The 20,350-nt window shown below is 40.0% G+C and overlaps 1 protein-coding gene and 1 non-coding gene across 2 annotated transcripts in view; both read right to left on the bottom strand.

Annotated features, from left to right (window-relative positions):
- LOC145411444 (enhancer of polycomb homolog 1-like) overlaps positions 1-20,350 on the bottom strand; it is a 72,069-nt gene that overhangs the window by 7,968 nt on the left and 43,751 nt on the right. The window contains exons 7-9 of the mRNA XM_080281486.1: positions 11,764-11,922; positions 9,272-9,403; positions 5,550-5,692 (exon numbers count right to left, since the gene is read on the bottom strand). Coding sequence (XP_080137612.1) covers positions 5,550-5,692; positions 9,272-9,403; positions 11,764-11,922 — 434 coding nt within the window. The remainder of the gene's footprint in view (positions 1-5,549; positions 5,693-9,271; positions 9,404-11,763; positions 11,923-20,350) is intronic.
- Positions 2,420-2,538, bottom strand: LOC145411494 (5S ribosomal RNA). The gene has a single exon (XR_013899435.1). It is a non-coding gene; the product is annotated as a 5S ribosomal RNA (ribosomal RNA).

The raw sequence follows: 20,350 nt of genomic DNA, 5'->3' as shown, positions 1-20,350 counted from the left end.
TTGCAGAACCTGAGCCTTTGTTTTTTTCTTACACACACACACACACACACACACAAATAAATAATTGCCTTCACACACACACACACACACACACACGCAAACAATAAATGGATTGCCTTTACACACAAACACGCAAACAATAACGATACATAAATTGCCCTCACACACACACACACACACACACACACACACACACACACACACACAATAACAATACGTGGATTGTCTTCTCACACACACACACACACACACACACACACACACACACAATTACAATAAATAAATGGATTGTCTTCCAACTTCTGACAACAAAACTTTACCCACTGTACAGTATGCCACAAATAAACTTAAGGCTGCATCAGCACTTTCTGACATTGCTATATCACAGTCACTTGGCCATTTCACCTATGAAACAGCAACCCGGCCCATTAATGTTACTATCACCAAAAAACACATCATTACATCTACTGTATCAGGGGTAATTTTTGCCAAAGCTCTGATACAGTGCAATATCCAAAACCTAAATAACAAATTTCCAAAAATATCAGTTAAAAATAAAAAATAAATAAAAAAATAAATAAAAATCAAATAAACTTATTAAACAGAGAAATTTTCGTCACCGCAAAAAATCATGTTTAATTTCAGTGGTTACTGCCATGTCTTAGAAAGTGCAGCAGCAACACACTAACTCATTCTTTATCCAAGCTCATGAGCCAGCTTGGGTCAAGTGAAACTCTTCTTCAGGAAAGCTAATTAGCTAGTATGGAACAATCATTAGACAGGATAGCTCAAAAGCCTGGCTAAAGGACAAGTTACACATGTCCCCAAGCTAGCTAAAGTGCTTAGCTAGACTGGCCTTACTTGATCCATGTCACCCACATGGGTGATTTCATCCTTCTTTGCTCTGTCAGTGTGGACAAAATACTGCCATAAAAAATACACACTTAAACTCTGAAAATTACTTCAGAGAAACGTAGTGGCGATGGTAGTGAATGCAGTCATCAGAATCATTGAAAAACAAAAAAAGTGCTAAATATCAGAGAAAAGGTGAAAATTCTGAAGGAACCAGACAGAGGAGTTGCAGCATACAAGCTATGAGACGATTGTGGGGCTAGAACTTTGACTGAATGACTGCAAGAGACCTCGTGAAAAAATACTTAAATATTATGCTGCAAGTGAAAATACAGAATCTATGACAAACAGGAAAAAATTAAGTGATCCTAAATAAGCCGCGGTTGCCCAAGTGCTGTATGAATGGTTTAAACAATGTAATAGCTAAGAAACTGGTATTCCCAAGCTTTACAGACTCAAAAAGCCAAGGAATTTCACAAACATCTTAACATTCCTAACTCTTGTGAACATTTCATTAGCTGGCTGAACATATTTAAAACAACATCATGGAACAAAATGCGTAAGTACTTGTACAAAGAAAAAATGTCTGCCAATAACAAAACTGCCGAAAAATTTGTGCATAAATTTACGAACTCAGTGGCCAGCAAAACCTCAGCTCTGAAATGCTGAATGAAAAATATCAATTCAACCTCCAACATATCGGTATATCAAGGTGAAAAATATCTTGAGACCTGATAACTTAAAATCACAAAACACACATCTAAATATAGTATGTCCAGTAGTCCTCAAACTGACTCATCTGATCTCGGCTACAACAGGTAGCTGTACCAACACGATGGCGACCAGTGCATTACCGATTAGCTCTCTTGTAATTTGACAATGTTGTACAGTATAATACAGTAGACAGAACATTACTATAGTTCACATATTGGATAATTTATATGTGCCTATCTGGGCAGTGGGATGCCGGGAGTAAAATATGATCGAAGTTAGGCCTACAGTATTTATGGGAGGGGAGGACAGAGAGGATTGCAGTATGGGTACAGTGACTGCTGAAGGGTATAGAAAGGGAAATGTGGATGCCTATACATATGATTAACAGGAATGAAATTTTTCTAGTTTTCCAAAAGCCTCCTGATCCCAACCATTTCGGACTTTGGGAATTGCACTGTATATGCTCGAGCTGTCCCAGGTTTATATGTGGCAAACTTTACATCACCAGATGACTCATACTGCTGATAAACCTTCGACTGTAAATTAAAATTGAGGTGGTTTCATTATGTCTATCTATCTGTGTGTGTGTGTGTATATATATATATATATATATATATATATATATATATATATATATATATATATATATATATACTGTATATCATCATCATCATCATCATCCGGACCTCCCTTCCCACCCAAGGGCAGGGTGAGGAGTAGCAATGTTCATTCATTCATACATTGCCAGACGCCATGTATCCCAAACGAGGTGGCCAAGGGCTTAGAGTTAATTGTTTTACAGGGAGGGGCACTAACCCTCCACCAACCCCACTTGACACATAGAGAGAACGTTCTGCAACAGCATCTGGTGTTCCCCGGCAGTCACCCATCCAAGTACTAACTAGACCCAACGTTGCTTAACTTCGCTGATCGGATGGGAAGCGGTGTACTCAACGTGGTATGGCCGTTCCAGACAGCATAAACTTGCCCAATCCAAATAGGCCACACTTCCATTCACTCATCATTCAAGCCCCCAGAATCCTGGCTCTATCAGATATGCCAAAAACATTCACCACATTCTGCAGCTTCACACTGCATATCCGACTGAGTCAATCCGGAAGCTGCAATGCTCACAGGGGGTGCCAAAATCCCTGATCACTCACTTCTCCTCACAAAATTCATCCGGCCAGCTCGATCTCTTGTCAGTTCCCTAGCCTCACCGACTTCCAAACCTCTCTTCCCCACACACTCATCCACCATATCTCTGCACCTTCTCCTTGGCCTACCTCACCTCCTCCCTCCTTCAAATTCGCTCACGTATCCCTTTTTTACCACTCTATTGATATCCATTCTTTCCACATGACCATACCATCTCACTACACTCTCTTCGATTCTGCTGTCCACCGACTTCCTCAAACCACACCTTTCACAAATCACATTATTTTGTATCCTATCCACCCTCTCTACTACACATACATTCCTCAGCAGACCCATCTCCACTGCTCTAACTCTTGACTTTTTATTTTCATGCCACACCATAGTCTCACACCCATATGTTAGTGTTGGCACCAACTCTCCCTCGTAAGACTCCTGCAGCTGCAACACTCAAGTCTCTGTTTCTTATCAATGCCTTCACTGGACCAGCCACTTTTCTTCCTTGTGTCACTCTACTTTCACCTTCTTTTGCACATTTTCCTCTCTTTTCTATCACTGTACCCAGGTATTTGAACTCAATGCCAGTCTCTCTCCATTCACTGTGATATCACATTGAGAGTAACCTTCTCTCTCAATAATCATCATTTTACTCTTCTCTACATTTACTCTCAAGGCATGATGCTCACAGACATCAGCAAAACTCTGCACTAGCCTACCAAGTTCTTATCTGGTACTTGCAAACAGTACTGCAACATCAGCATACAACAAATATGAGATATTCCATCTATCACCATTCATTACCAGCGCCATCCCTCTCTCCATTACTCATGTTTTTACTTCTCTCATCACCCCATCCATATATATATTGAACAACCAAGGGGACATCACACAACTTGTCGCATGCCAACACCGATCTTGAACCACTCACTTATATGCCCATTAACCCTTACACATGCTTCGCTACCATCATAAAAACTCTTGACAGCACCTAACAGCTTACCATCTACATCATACATGCGCAAAACTTTCCACAATCCTTCTCTGTCTACTTTGTCGTAAGCTTTTTCCAGATCCATGAATGCCATAAACACATGGTCCTTCTCACAAGCCTTCTCTGCTACCTGTCTCACTGCAAAATACTTGATCCACACATCCTCTGCCACTCCTAAACCCACTCTGTTCATCACTCACTAGGACTTCTGATATCTCTCTTATGTTCTCTATAATAATTCTTCCATATACCTTCCCTACCACACTCAATAAACTTATGCCACGATAATTCTTGCACTCACTTCGCCCACGTTTATTTTTGTACAGGGGTACAATCACAGCCTTTTTTCCACTCTGCAGGCACAGTTTCACTCATCCATGCCTTCTTATGTATATCCAACATGCACTTCATTCCACTCTCTCCACTACACTTAAGCATCTCTGCATACACCTTATCAACCCCAGCTGCTTTCCTGTTTTTCAGCCGTTTCACAATGCTCTTAACTTGTGCGAGTGTCATGTCTCGTGGCACTGCATTCCTTCTCTGCACACCTCCAAAACCAATCACGTTTACAGCCGCTCTGCTCTCTCTATTCCCATTCATCAGGCTTTCTGGTCCTTACTTCATCTCCATGGGTTTACCTACCACCTGCATCCTTCACACCATCACATTTCTTTCCGCTTTCACAATGAAACATATATATATATATATATATATATATATATATATTTCATTGTTTTCTTACCGTTTAGGATTACACTGCATACTGCAATGTGTGCTTTGATGTCTAAAAACAGCCAAAAGAACTTAGAACACTCTCTAAATTAGGAGGGGTACTGGTACTGTACATATTCGCAGTTTTTTTTATTATTATTATTGTTTTCCTTTTTAAGGATCATATTGCATATTCCAAAGTGTGTTTTGATGCCTAAGAAGAGCCAAAAGACTGCAGAACACTGCCAAAACACTGTGCATATTGGCAAGTTTTCTTTTGCATTTTTGTTGTTTATGTACTGTTTTCTTAGTGTTTAGGATCATACTGCAATGTGTGTTTTGATGTCTACAAACAGCTGAAAACCACAGAACATAGCCAAAATTAGGTGGGGTACTGTACATAATGGTCAGGTATGGGTAAATTACTAAAATAAAGGCTATTACTCCATATCCAGACATTGTCTCCATCCGGTCATGCCTTTAGCTCTATTATGACAGATAATCGAGGGATTACTGTATATATACAAACATATATATACAGTATATATATACATGCTGGTATATATATACATATATAGATAGGTAGATAGAAAGATAGACATATAGATAGATAAAATAGATAGATAGACAGATAATGGAACTCCAACAAGTGGGCAATGTTAAGCCTGTAATTTCAATGATGATACTAGGAGACAAGGGAAGCATTTAGACAATGTGGACAACATACTATGATATGTATGGCAGTGCAAGTAATTACAATACCGACATTTCTCGTGTGAAAGTAAAATACAGGAAGTCCCCCCCAAACTTTAGGATGTGTGCTGGCAAAATGTCACTATATGTGAAACAACACCTTTTAGTGAAACATTATTCTGGTTCATTACTGAGATTAGAAGCACAAAAAATACTTACTTCTAATCTCAACACAATTTTCCAATGAATCATTAACAATTTTAAGTGAAGAACAGGCATTAATTCTCTGCAACATTATTCACGTGAAACAACTTTAAACAAAGACCAACTTTACAGTATCATCACCCTAACCCCATTTCCCACGAATAAATATGGTGGGAATAACTTTGCGGAAATATAAAAACAAAATTCAAACTGCATGGCCACGTACCTGCCCCCTCTCCCAACTCTACGGCGAGCAAAACCAATACATCGACGAGATGGGTGTGACAATGAGGTGAGGGAAAATCTAAATCTCGGGTCCCCGCCGCCACCTTCATCCGGGGGAACCCACGGCCAGTTTCCTTCCCTCGGCTGCATCACAAACACAATACATCATGTGCAAAAGATTAAAAAAGGAATCATGAAGAAGGTCTCACGATATCCAAAATGGTCAATATAGCTAGTGGTATACCAAGAAGATTAATCTATGATCATCTGAATGTGCATATTTTAAGTGAAAAAAAAAAAATACATAAAAAAAATAATCACAAAAAAGCAATTCATGCCTTTGGTTCCTTCTTCCTCACATAAAAAAAAAAAAAAAATGAAGCTAATGTGGAGTAGATCATCAATCATTCTGCAACAGCCATTACCTGTGCTGCCTGAGTGTTTCAAGCATGGAGCACATCAATACATTCTTGATCAAGTGTAAAGAAGCTGAGTTTACTTACAAAGGTATATCCTTTAACCAACTAAGAAGGGTGATGACACCTAGGAACTTCCTTTTAGTTTATGTAAGATGGCTTTAATCAGCTTCAGTACTCCTAGGAATCAAGATGGTTGTTAACTGTATTACCATGTACCTATTCTTCCCAAGTATTCAAATAAAATGAATATCAGTACCAAACTTTTTCCTTTAATCACTATGTCCATGATATTTTCCCCACAGTGTATACATCATATTTGTTACCAACAATGATTTTTTTTTCTAACTAACTGTGGTTGTTCAATATATATACGGATAGGGTGATGAGAGAAGTAAAAACACGAGTAACAGAGAGAGGGATGGCATTGGTAATGAATGGTGATGGATGGAATATCTCATATTTTTTGTATGCTGATGATGCAGTACTGCTTGCAAATACCAGACAAGAACTTAGTAGGTTAGTGCAGAGTTTTGCTGAGGTCTGTGAACATCGTGCCTTGAGAGTAAATGTAGAAAAGAGTAAAGTTATGGTTACTGAGAGAGAAGGTAACTCCCAGTACAATGCTGCAGTGAATGGAGAGAGACTGGAATTGGTGAGAGAGTTCAAATACCTGGGTACAGTGATATAAAAGAGGGGAAAATGTGCAAAAGAAGTTGAAAGTAGAGTGACACAAGGAAGAAAAGCAGCTGGTGTAATGAAGGCCTTGATAAGAAACAGAGGCTTGAGTGCTGCAGCTGCACGAGGCTTACATGAAGGAGTGTTAGTGCCAACTTTAACATATGGATGTAAGAATATGGTGTGGCATGAAAATGAAAAGTCAAGAGTAAGAGCACTGGAGATGGGTCTGATAAGGAATGTATGTGGAGCAGAGAGGGTGGATAGGATACGAAATAATGTGATTCGTGAAAGGTGTGGTTTGAGGAAGTCGGTGGACACCAGAATCGAAGAGAGTGTACTGAGATGGTATAGTCATGTGGAAAGAATGGATAACAACAGAGTAGTGAAAAAGGTACATCTGAGCAAATTTGGAGGGGGGAGGAGGCGAGGTAGGCCAAGGAGAAGGTGGAGAGATATGGTGGATGAGTGTGTGAAGAAGAGAAGTTTGGAGGTTGGTAAGGCTAGGGAACTAACAAGAGATCGAGCTGGCTGGATGAATGTTGTCAGAAGTGCATGATCAGGGATTTGGCACCCCTTTTAATGTGGCAGTGTCAGGATTGACTCAATCGGATACGTTTATGTGAAGCTACAAAATGTGGTGAATGATTCTGGTGTATCCGATAGAGCCAGGATTCCGGGGGCTTGAATGATGAGTGAATGGAAGTGTGGCCCATTGAATTGGGCAAATCTGGGCTGTGTTGACATTGCTACTCCTCACCCTGCCCTAGACTGGGAAAAGAGGTCCGGATGATGATGAAGATGATGAACTGAAGCAATTTTATTATGCAATAAACCTGAGTAACCATGATAATAATAGTTTTTCTGTTTTCCACATACTGCAAGTGAGAAGTAAGTCAGTCCTCTATTCTTATATGATTGGACTACAGTATCCTAGCCTAAGGCCCCTTGGCCATGAAAGGAGTAATATGGGTTGGCATAATGGAAGGAACCATTACAAAGAGGTTGTCAGGTGACCAGGATTTCATTAAAGTGTACAGGTGGGTTTTTTGTATGAAGTTTCGTGTTACCAAAAACAAGAAGCATTCCTTATGTCTCTTGGAAATCATTTGTGCTCAGCTGTTCCATCATTATCCAAACTCATCTTCAAACTACAAAAATGCAGTAGGCAGGTCCAGAAACAGGACAGAAATGCACAAAAGCAAAACTAAACAATGACGAACATAACCATTAATTCAGTATGCTTGTCTCAAAAATTTTTGGTTGACCGAATAGGCAAATATCATTCACACGCACATCTTTCTTTTCATGGTGGTTGCAAAAGGATTGCACGAAGATGTGCTGGTGCCCACAAAAGCATATGAGTGTAACATTGGAATGACATGAGTGTGTAAATTCAAGTGCATCAACTGTGAAAATAGGACTATTAAGGAAAGTTTATGGAATGTACTGAGTGAATAGGTTAAGAAGTATATCTAGTTATAGCCAGATATCTTCATCCTGGGGATGGCCACAAACAACCAAATGACACACTGTCCTCTCCTTTGCCATCAGGCTGCCCTCCCTTCAACTCACACCCCTCTAATTTATATACTTCAACTTTCCATCCCATACTTTCACCTCACCTTCTGTGTCTCTCTCCCCCTCCATCCCACCACCTAATATACATATTTCTGTACACAAGTGATACATATTCCCTAGGACAGGGGAAAACAGTACATCTCACATGTTCCCTGAATTTTGTGGAGGCAACTACAAGGTTTTCAAGGGGTTAGTGCTACATTATAATGTGCAGTGTATACCAAGCTTCACATACATCATACTCTTTTGTTCTTGTAAGGCTTTCACCTTGCGAAGCGTATACCATACTTTTATTTTCGAAGTGATATACCTTCACATTTCTTCAGGTTCATTGGTTATCTTTTCCTCTTTCTTTTTACTACTACTTCACACATTTATTTCATATACTGTATATTTTCCCTCTTGCATCCACCTAAATACAGTCTTCCTTTTTTTCCCTAACGGCTCCTTCATGCTTCATATCCCTAACAATAATCAGATATCCATCATCCAGTCCTAGACTGCCCCAACAGGTGTGTATGGGTCCATGGCTAGGATACTTTAGTTCAGCAACATATGGTGAGGGTGACGCCATTTAACTCGGAGTGGCATTATAGGACCAATAAACTTAAATGTTCCCTCAGTTTTAAACCATTAAGGGTCTCATCCAGTTAGAGCACATTAATACACAAGACCACCAGGTACCCACTTGGTGATACGGATAATGCTCAACTTAGTAAATGGTCTCCTGAGCTTCAATAAACCATTTGGCTTGTCACTGTACAGTGACCTGCAGGTAGCATTACATCCAAAAAGTAAGTGATGAGCATCCATATCATGTGTATACCAGGTGTTAATACACAAATTATTCACTCAGTGAACAGTCACTTAATCGCACATACATTCTACAGGATATTACAACACTGCAACTAATTTTGCAAAACTACGAGATAAGAGTTGTTAATGCCAAACTTCTTCCTGTAACTTACTACACATGGATTATCAAGTTTTGCACAGCCTCAGAATAATTTATGATCAATTAGCAAGCACATAATACAACAGCACTCACTGCATGGTAGTTAGTATATTTTTTCCTCCTAAATGTATAAATCCCATCAGGCTCATTCTCCTCCTCTGCTTCTGACTGCGAAGGAGATGCAACCTCGTCTTCAGAGCTAGGAGGCACATACCCAAGGGGGTCCTGTAAGGAGGTAAGAAACATCAGCAAGAAGCATACACCTCATACTATACATTATTTGCAATCTTAAGAATGTACTGTACATGCAAGTACTGATGACATGAGCCTCTACGTGAAGGTACCAATACCTTTGAATACATCTGCACACAGTGTATAGGTTCCAAACTTTCCATTCTACTATCAGTCATTCAGAAATGCATATCCTCCTTAGAGGGAGAGTAAGAGTCAGATATAGGTATAAACTTTTCCCTTGTGGTCAAGGAAATTATAGGAAGGGGGAAGGCACCAGAAACAAAGAGAAGGCACAAAATTAACAGAATTACCAAACAGAAGGGGAGCTGCAAGGCTTGGTGGATGAGTTTGGGAGAGTGTGTAAGAAACGGAATCTAAAGGTGAATGTAAGGAAGAGTAAAGTGATGGTCTTTGAGAGAAGTGAAGTCAGTGAATGTACAGCGAGGTTGGATGGTGAGGAAATGGAAAATGTGAATACGTTTAAGTACTTGGGTAGTGTGATGAGTAAGGATGGAAGTTTGGAGGGCAAAGTGCTTGTAAAGGTACAACAAGGAAGAAAGGTTTCGGGTTCCTTGAAACCAGTGATAAGAAACTGGGAAGTGAGCATGGAAGTGAAAAAGTTACTACATAACAGTATTGTGATACCAACTCTAACATATGGAAGTGAAGCTTGGACATTGTTGGAAGGACACAAGTCAAGAGTGAGAGCAGTGGAAATGAGTTATTTAAGAGGAGCCTGTGGAGTCACATGGAGAGACAGGCTGACAAATGAGGATATAAAGGAGCGTTGTGGTGTGGATGTGGAAGTGATAAGAAGCGTTAGGAGGAACACACCGAGGTGGTTTGGCCATGTGGAGAGGATGGAGGGTGAAAGACTGATGAGGAGTGTGTATGTGACTGAGGTGGAGGGGGGGAGAGGGAGGGGGAGGCCGAGGATAAGATGGAGGGATGGGGTGGAGAGGTATATGAGAGAGGGGGGTTTGAGTTGGAAGCAGGGCAGTGAAATGGCAGGGGACAGGGCGAGGTGGAGGTGATTTGTTTGTGGCCACCCTGTACGGGACTGAGGCATCTGGCAATAGATAGACAGACAGACCAAACAGCATGACCAGTGTAATGGACCCAAGTCACTTGACCGCATTCATGCCTAACAGATTTCACAAACAAAAACCATTCAAATACACTTCTCCTTAACCCGCCGCATGCCAGCTATTTTTAGCCCTATGGGTCACCCCAGTCCTGGCAATTTTTCTACTTTTTTTTTTTTTTTTTTGGCTAAAATGATAGATTTTGATGTGGTAACAACAAATTTCACCAATAAAATGCTCACCGAGGCTCGGAAATGAGTTTTATTGAGTCCTGCATATTGTGTACAGGTATAGCCGCTCTCTCATGTTCACCACATACGTGAAAGCCATTTTCTATGCACTGTCATGTATTCTCAGGTATTTATGCTGGGAAGGTACAGCAATGTTCAGTACACTTTTCTGATTACTTATTACTTCAGCATCTACCACAATTTGCATGTCTTTCTCACTGTGAATGCATTATCTTACACTTACCGTACTTGAAGATAGGTACAACCTGACTTCATTACGTACAGTCCTAGCACTTACAAGAAGGTATTTACAACTTGACTTCACAATACAGTCCTCACACTTACAAGAAAATATGAACAACTTACACTTACATGAAAATATTTACAAAATGCCTTCACTATGTACAGCACTTAGTGAGACACACAGGCAGAGTGAGCGTGAGGGGAGAAGCGAGTGAGTGTATGGCCTTGACAGCCTGAGGGATGGTAGAGGATCAGTTACCTTACATACCTGCCAATTTTTACTCGCAAATCTTGAAAAATGCGGTCACAGTGAAGTTTTTTATTTTTAACCGTTTTAACATGGCACTGGCATGTGGCAGGTTAAATGTGGTGTACAGTATAGTAATGCTTCAAATGCCAAGTTGTAAAGTAAGTTCAGTCCTTGTCATAAGCAAGTCAACACACAGCATTCTCCCACTCCACTGGCACAGCTCTATTATTCTTTCAGGCCTTCTTACATACTTCCCTGATTTTCTTTCCACTCTCAAATCAAATCAGATAACAGACACCATGCTTACTAGTACTGAATCCTCATACTAAACTTGGCCATGGTACAGCTAACACTGGGATCACATGCTTGCAAGATGCCATGTCCTGAAAGTTATCATCATAATCTAATTCATCACATAGCTGCAACATCCACTTGGGTTTCATACCTCTTAGTCACCCCTTATGCTCCACTTATCATGTACAGATGTCTCAAAAATGGGACTTCTACTGTACTAGCCCACAACGTTAATCCCTGACCCTTCACCTGTGGGTAAGCTGAAGCAATAGTGTAGGGATCAGGTGGGTGGGTGTAGGTGGGTGTGAGCTGGGGTGTTGGGGGGGTGGACGAGGCTGAGGATGAGAGCTGGCCGTGCTGTCTTCTTGGCCGCTTCTTATACGACCTTCGATCTCGTTTCCCATCCTCCTGCAGAATAAATAGTCATCAGAATCATTGAACATATGGTTATTATACGTTTACTGTACTGGAACTGCTAACACTAAATAGTGATGCATTGACATCTGACAATTGCAGATGAAATGCTGCAGTAAACAAAGGCAAGCCACAGTAAACCAGGAAAGTGAGGTACAGTAATCCCGCATATTTCGCGGTAGTTACGTTCTTGTAACCCCCGCGAAAAGTCAATTCCGCGAATACTCTATTAACAATTGAAAACTTGCACTTGTGTCCACCATGCTGCCCATCACACAGTCCATGTCCATACTGATTGCGAGACAATTCGCCGTCAGACAATTCCCCGTCAAAACATGGACGATTCCCCTTCAGAACAATTCGCACCCTGGACGATTCCCCGCCATTCTATAAATATACTAATCAATACTTTCATCAATATACTTATTATTAATTAATCAATACTTTAATAACTATATTTCAGGGGGATCCAGCAGTCTATGTTCAGTAGCGTAGGTTCTGGATATTATTTATTAGTTGCACCTTTAGTCAATAATTAACTTGTTTCTTCCTCGCTGTAGTCGCCTTCGAATTATATTCTAGCGTCACCCATAGCTATCTTCATTAATGAAGGCGAATTGTTTTGTGTTTGTTGTGACTACGAATTGTCCCGAAACCTCCATACTCATCCCGAAATACCTTCTTACAAGATTGAAAGCACATACTCCATTATGAAGGAAAAACGTAAACACCGTACTGTAATACACAATTATCTACACATTTATTAACAAAACAGTACAAAATAAAAAGATGCATTAACTGGTGATAGCAAACACTCGCACGGTCGTTTCTTAGCTTGTCCAGTAACACAATTTTCTCTGCTAAGGTCATAACTTGATCGTTTTGTCACTTTGGAGTTCTTACTAATTGTATTATTAGCCTTTGGTGAGGCTGGCTTACGTCCTGGGGCCATGTGGAAAGCAAGTGGGAGGCAAGAGGCTCATATCATAGTGTGGTTACAACCACAACAGCCACTTAAGGCAGTCAGGCGTGGACTGAAGAATGCGGGACAGAGAGCAGTGTTGCCATATCCAAACAACGAAATTATGCTAGGGCAATGAAAAAATTATGCTAGATTGAGCATATTTGTTCCAAGTAAAAAATGAATTATGCTAACTTGAAGCTAAATGATAAAATTCTACACATATTCGTGCAACATATTAATTATGTATTATTTACTATGAAAATATTAAAATGAACCTACATACAGTAAGAGGATAAATATCGGTATCTACCCATGCTGCTTTTTCCCACGAAACTTACGTTTTTCTGATGGATTTTGATGTGATTCGTTCGATTTTGAGCATCATTTCCGTCGGAAATAACCAGATTTTGAGATATGACCCCCCCCATCCCCCTGAAATAATGAGGGATCTTTGGGGAATCGGGGGTTATAGGGAGGGGGGAAAACACAGAAAATGGTCATTTCCGACTGAAATGAAGCTGAAAATCGAATGAATCATACCAAAATCCATCGGTAAAACCTAGGTTTCATGGGTAAAGTACAAAGCTCAAACTTATCCTAACCTAACCGAACCTAACCTAAAACCTAACCTAACCTAATCCAACCTAACCTAACCTAACCTAATCCAACCTAACCTAACCTAACCTAATCCAACCTAACCTAACCTAATCCAACCTAACCTAACCTAACCTAATCCAACCCAACCAAGCCCAAACTGAAAGTAACCAACTATTCAAACATCTTCTTACCTTATTCGTCTCTCTCTCTCTCTCTCTCTCTCTGATTTGTAGCTTTTATAAAATTATTCTAAAAATATTCCATTCCATTCTAAATTATGCTAGAATGATTCTAAAACTTCTAATATGCTAAAAAATATTCCAGACTCGAAAATTTGATCAAAATTATGCTAAAAGAATAAAATTATGCTAGATATGGTAACACTGGCAGAGGGGCCACGGGAAAGGGACAGAGGGTGGCGTGAGTTTACCGCGCTACAATTGGAAGCTGCGGGAATTTCAATTTTTTTTTTTTTTTTCTGTATATTCAAGGATATTTTTGTTGAACTTATTAATGCTAAGAAAATCCGCGAGAGGGCAAAACCGTAGACAAAAAATCCGCAAAAAATGCGGGATTACTGTACTAAATGAAAGATAATGCAAGTCTAGGAAACAATTTCATAAATGATGAAAGAAGAAAAAAAAAAAAAATTAAAGAATGCCTAAGCTATGACACCGATGCACAGGCATTATTCTTATATGGAAATGGACAATGGATGTGATGATGTCAAAAATTCCAACATATTAAATTAATAATTTGCAAAAATGTACTGCAACAGATAAGTACATTCGACCTGTAAGTCAACAGCTACATGTGACTGAATCACTTTAAGAATCTTAAAACATCTAAGCTTTGAAACTGGTCTGGTGAACAACATAATGGGTCTTAATGGAGTATTGGGGATAATTATCTTAAAGCAACTAAGCTTTGGCACTGGTCTGGCGAACAACACAATGGGTTGTAATGGCATACTGGGGAAAATGATAATGATCTTAAAGCATCTAAGCTTTGACACTGGTCTGGTGAAAAACACAATGATTCTTAATTAAGTGCTGGGAAATATGATTATGGAAGGTGACTGCGGGGTGTCAAGAAAGAAACTTATGCACTGTACCTCATAGTTTAAGCTAGGTACAGATAAATAAATATATATAAATACATACATATATATATATATATATATATATATTCTGTACATAGGCAATGGAGAAGTGTTGAAATACGTCTGACTTTTACATGCCTGTGGAGAGAACGATACTTGGAAGTGCCACGGATACAAGGGTTATGAAAGGATGATGTGGTCTACCTTCATCATATAATTGTGAAATGCAAGGTTAGACTGAGAGGAATAAGATGGATAAAGAAAGAAGTTAGGGGAAAAGACTACATGTGGAGAGGTTGAAAACCAAAGACATAGCAAATAAAAACCAGACTAAAGCAGTGCAAGACGAGTTGGAAGCAATGAAATAACAGCAACTGATCTGGGCAAACTGTGGAATGCAGAGAGAATGTGTTATGTTGGGAATGTCAAAGCAAAGTGTAGTCTCATGATGCTAGCAATTAAGAATGGTAGGGCATGGTGGAATGAAGAGATGGAAAGTGCATTGGAGAAATGAGAATCAAGTTGCTAGGGTGGATGCAGGTAAGAGACTCAAAAGAGGAGACCAAATTGATAGTAAGAAGTATGCAAAGAGACTAGTAAAAGGAAAAAGAATGAGGTAAATGAGGATCTTAGAAAAGAATAATAATATTAATGCAAATTACTCTGAAACAGGAATTTGTTCTGGAAAGAGGCGCAAAAATATGAAGTGAAAGTGGAAATCAAAGTGAGATTGAGCAATTTTAGTAGGAGAAACTAACCAGTGGAAATGAAGTGAGGTGCAGATGGAAAGAATATTTCAAAAGGCTGATGAATGTGACTGGTGAGAACAGAGTACCGGTAGCGGTAAATATGGCTGGTTTTGGCGGTGTGCAGAGAAGGAATGTAGTGACAGGAAACCGTAACACTGTCAGAAGTGAAGGATGTAGCAAAGTGGCTGAAGAAAGGAAAGTCACAGGAGTTGATGAGGTGTACGCAGAGATGAAGACATGTAGTGGAGAGAGAAGAATAGGGTGTTTGAGATATGTAAGAAGTAGACAGAGAAGGATTGTGGAAGGTTTTGCACATGTATGGTCTACATGGTAAGCTGCTAGATGCCATCAGGAGTTTTTATAATGGTAGTGAAGCATGTGTACAGGTAAATGGGCATCTAAGCGAATGGTTCACAATCAGTGTGAGCGTGCAACAAGGTTGTGTGATATTCCCATGGTTGTTCGATAAATATATATATATATATATATATATATATACAGTAAACCCTTTTTATCCACAGAATTTGCATCCGTGGATTTAAGTTTCCGCGGATCAAACTTATTTTAATACTGTACTATACACTGTAATTTAATTTGAAATTGGCGCCCAACGCGCACTTCTCTCGTCGCTACAGTTAACATAGTCGCACCCACGGGCATTCCCGCCACTCCGCCAGTCTTATTGTAAACACCAGTCAGTTCGCTACTTACGTCGTCGTCGCCCTTCTCGTGTTTACAAACCTACTGTACCGTACTTTCATTGTGCAAGTGAAAAATGGCTACCAAGAAAAAAGTAAAGGATAAAAGCAATCCTTCTAAGCCAATGAAAGAACATAAGGTGTTATCTGTTGTCCTGTCAGAAGGGTCAGACTAGACTCACAGCTTACCTACAGTGCCACCACACATCTCGTCACCTTACCACATTGGCATTGTAGGAACTGCGCTACAATCATCATCGTCATCATTCAACAGTCATCATCGTCTATACAGCAATCATCATCGTCTATACAGCAATCATCATCGTCTATACAGCAATCATCATCGTCATACAGCAATCGTCATCATTGTACGAAGGTTATAAAGAGAACACACAGTCTTTTGGTGAGTGTTAATATGTATTTGTAATATTCTAATGTATGTTTTTATTTTTTCAAAGATGTGCTTAGCTTATGTGGAAATAATATGCCATTTTGTGATGATGACTTCAGTGTCCGCGGAATTTGCTTTCCATGGGGGTCTCTGGAACCTAACCCCCGAGGATAACTAGGGTCTACTGTATATATGGATGGGATGATGAGAGAAGTAAAAACACGAGCAATGGAGAGAGGGATGGCATTGGTAATGAATGGTGATGTGGAATATCTCGAATTTGTTGTATGCTGATGATGCAGTACTACTTGCAAATACCGGAGAAGAACATGGTAAACTAGTGCAGAGTTTTGCTAATGTCCGTGAGCGTTGTCCCTTAAGAGTTAATGTAGAAAAGAGTAAAGTGATGGTAACTGAGAGAGAAAGTGACTCCCAGTGTGATGTTACAGTGAATGGACAGAGACTGGAATTGGTGAGAGTTCAAATACCTGGGTACAGTGATAGAAAAGAGAGGAAAATGTACAAAAGAAGTGGAAAGTAGAGTGACACAAGGAAGGAAAGCAGCTGGTACTATGAAGGACCTGATAAGAAACAGAGGCTTGAATGTTGCAGCTGAACGAGGCTTACGTGGAGTGTTAGTGCCAACTTTAATGTATGGATGTGAGACTGTGGTGTGGCTTGAAAATGAAAAGTCAAGAGTAAGCACAGTGGTGATAGGACTGCTGAGGAATGTATGCGGAGTACAGAGAGTGGATAGGATACAAAATAATTTGATTTGTGAAAGATGTGGAGTGAGAAAGTCGGTGGACACCAGAATCAAAGAGAGTGTACCAAGATAGTATGGTCATGCAGAAAGAATGGATAACAATGGTGGTGAGACAGGTATATCTAAGCAAATCTGAAGGAGGGAGGAGGCAAGGTAGGCCAAGGAGAAGGTGGAAGGATATTGTGGATGAATGTGTGAGGAAGAGAGGTATGGAAGTCGGTGAGGCTAGGGGACTAACAAGAGATTGAGCTGACTGGATGAATATTGTGAGAAGAAGTGCACGATCAAGGATTTGGCACCCCGTTTTAATGTGACAGCGTCCAGACTGACTCTGGATACATTTATGTGAAGCTACAGAATGTGGTGAATGATTCTGGCGTATCTGATAGAGCTACGATTCTGGGGTCTTGAATGATGAGTGAATGGAAGTGTGGCCCATTGGACTGGGCAAACTTAGACAGTCTGGATGTGCTACTCCTCACCCTGCCCTACGGTGGGAAAGGAGGTCCGGATGATGATGATGTTTACTGGCACAACAGCATTCATACCAAGAATACCTAAAAACACTACAATTCTAGCTGATGATGCTCACATTCAACCTTGACACTGTGAAGAATTTAGGTGTTTATTTCAACTGTCATATGTTGTCTGATGTACATATCACGGAAATTTACAAAGTTTCTGGTACCTTAACTCCTACACCGTGGGCATGTTTGCCAAAGTTTTACGTGTGCCGCAGGGTTATTCGGGCTCCAACAGACTCTCAACAAATATTTGCCAAAAATCAGTTATTAGTCCTAGAATATTAAAATTACATATGCTTATGGCACACACCTTCAGCTTTCTCCTGGAATGTTTGTTGAGCCTTCGTCGGTTACCATAGGACTTGTGGAGACCTCTGAAGTTGGGTAACGAAGTCTCCACTTTACACTTCCCGACAACCCGTAATATGATTACCACAGCCAGATATTAACACTATAAACACTACTCTATGATTTTCAAGTAGTTTGGGATCCATACTCCCAAAAAAAAACCACTGTGAAAGGAATGAAAATTACGAGCGCATCTGACCGTCACACTTGCGCTAGTTCGCTCTTGGTACTCTGTCATTTATTATTCATAAAACCCCTCACACTTTATATTTCTATTACTATATAACACTTATATATATCTGCAGTCTTTATCCATAAGTTTCCTTCAGTAGTATTAGTTTATTGTCACTGTAGGGATTCAATTTCTTTCAGTAAAATACGTAGCATTCACTTTCTCGTCCTGTATACTAGCATTGAGAGTGGCTGTCACTTTCACCTTCACTCTCATAACTCATAGTATTCAGACATGCTAGAGTGAAACTTTCACTTTCATTACTCCTAGGGTATATACTCGTGTTCTTATACTACTACTCATTTACATTTCTATTTACGTTCTCTATTTTATTTACGTTATTTACATTTCTATTTTATTTACACTGTGTTATGCACTGTCACTTGAAGTAACTTATAAAACTATTTTCCACTGTTCACGTATATTTACATTCATTACTTTCACTTGCTGTTTACACATTATTTACAATTCCACTTGCACTGTTTTACTCAATAGAAAGATCGTAGTCACTCTTTTATCAATTGTCAGCCCTTTACCTCTTTCCACACAAGGTTTAGTAGGGGGTAAAGGTCACAGGGCCCTTTGCATGGGAGTGAAAAGTCCCTGAAGCTAGCAAGAGCGAACTGACATACCTCCACGTTAGAAGATGAGAGTGAACTGATAAAGGTGGGCCGGGGTGGTGGCCTACCTAGGGAAATTCATTACTACCAATGTTAGCCTCTTGAAACAGCTATATATAGCAGTGAAATGATCGGCAGGAAAGCTAGACAATACATTATAAATTAGGTAGTTCCAGGTGAATGTAAATATCACTTAGGCTTCTCCCTTCCCCCCTTATATGTATATTTATTACAAAAACAGATTATACGGCATATTTCAAGGGGAAATAAACAGCGAAAACTAGCGAACGAGTGCACGTAAGGTGTTGTCAGGTGATAATTAGCCAATTCCAGGTGTATGGCACTCTCACTTACCTTATTTCTTTTTTGTATATATTATTTGGTATAAGAATAGGGCATAGGGCTTATTTCAATGGATGAAATCAGTGAAAAATTCCAGGGAAGATTTACTTAGCGTAGCACGGCCGGGCCGGCGAGAAGATAGGGTAATGGAGGGGGGGTAGGGAGGGGAGTCAAGAACGGGGAGAAATGGCTAAATTGTCAACAATGGATGGGAGTACAGATGAGATTAGGAGTAATGACTAGTGTTGGACATTGGCAGTACTGATAGATGATACAAGCCCCCACTTGGAAGCCCGGGTGAATTCAAAATAACACAGAATCACAAAAGCGACGCCCCGCGGTATGATCCCTTGCTCCCAAGCATCACGAAAGTGACGCCCCGCGGTTAAGGGGATAATGAACTGTATACACGGTGTGTTCAGTAAGAAAATCAGAACTACAATGGTTGGTCAGAACACTTACTCTCAGTTTAATTAATTATGCAATGATTAGAAAAGTGAATGTAAGGCGGATCGGGAGTGGAGATGGACATTAAGGATTAGATGGAGGGATGGAATGGAGAGATAGAGATGAGAAAGGGGTGTGTGAGTTCGAGGAAGGGCAGCCAAATGGCACAGGAGAGGACAACATGAACACGATTTGTTTGTGGCACTCCCTTTCAGGATTAAGGCGTTTGGCAATGGACAGATAGAGTGTAAACGTATCAGGAAGTACATGAATTTTGTTCACAGTGGCTGCCATTCCTTTGCCTCTGGGCTCAACCTTGGGGTTTGGGATGAGAGATGATGCTTAGCCTAACATGCCTTAAAATTTGCCTGATGTAGCTCCTTATAGAAGCTTTGTGGTATGAGACTGAAATGCCCACTTACATGAGGTATGTCGCAGCCCTTCGGCCCAACCTTAAATAAAGTATGTCACAGATCATGGGTTAAGCACTTTTTAGAGAGTTTAACTCATTGTAGTAAGTTATAAAGGGTTTACCATTACAACCACACACATGCAGTCAAAACATACTGTATATGGATCATCACAAGCAAAAATATCACTATATTCAAAGGCAGTAATAAAATATAAACATATGTGTGTATA

The sequence above is a fragment of the Coenobita brevimanus genome, chromosome 89 (assembly GCF_032717465.1).
Source record: "Coenobita brevimanus isolate Jiangsu-jjx chromosome 89, ASM3271746v2, whole genome shotgun sequence".
Taxonomy (NCBI): Eukaryota; Metazoa; Arthropoda; class Malacostraca; order Decapoda; family Coenobitidae; genus Coenobita; species Coenobita brevimanus.
This window is presented reverse-complemented; position numbering and strand designations above follow the sequence as displayed.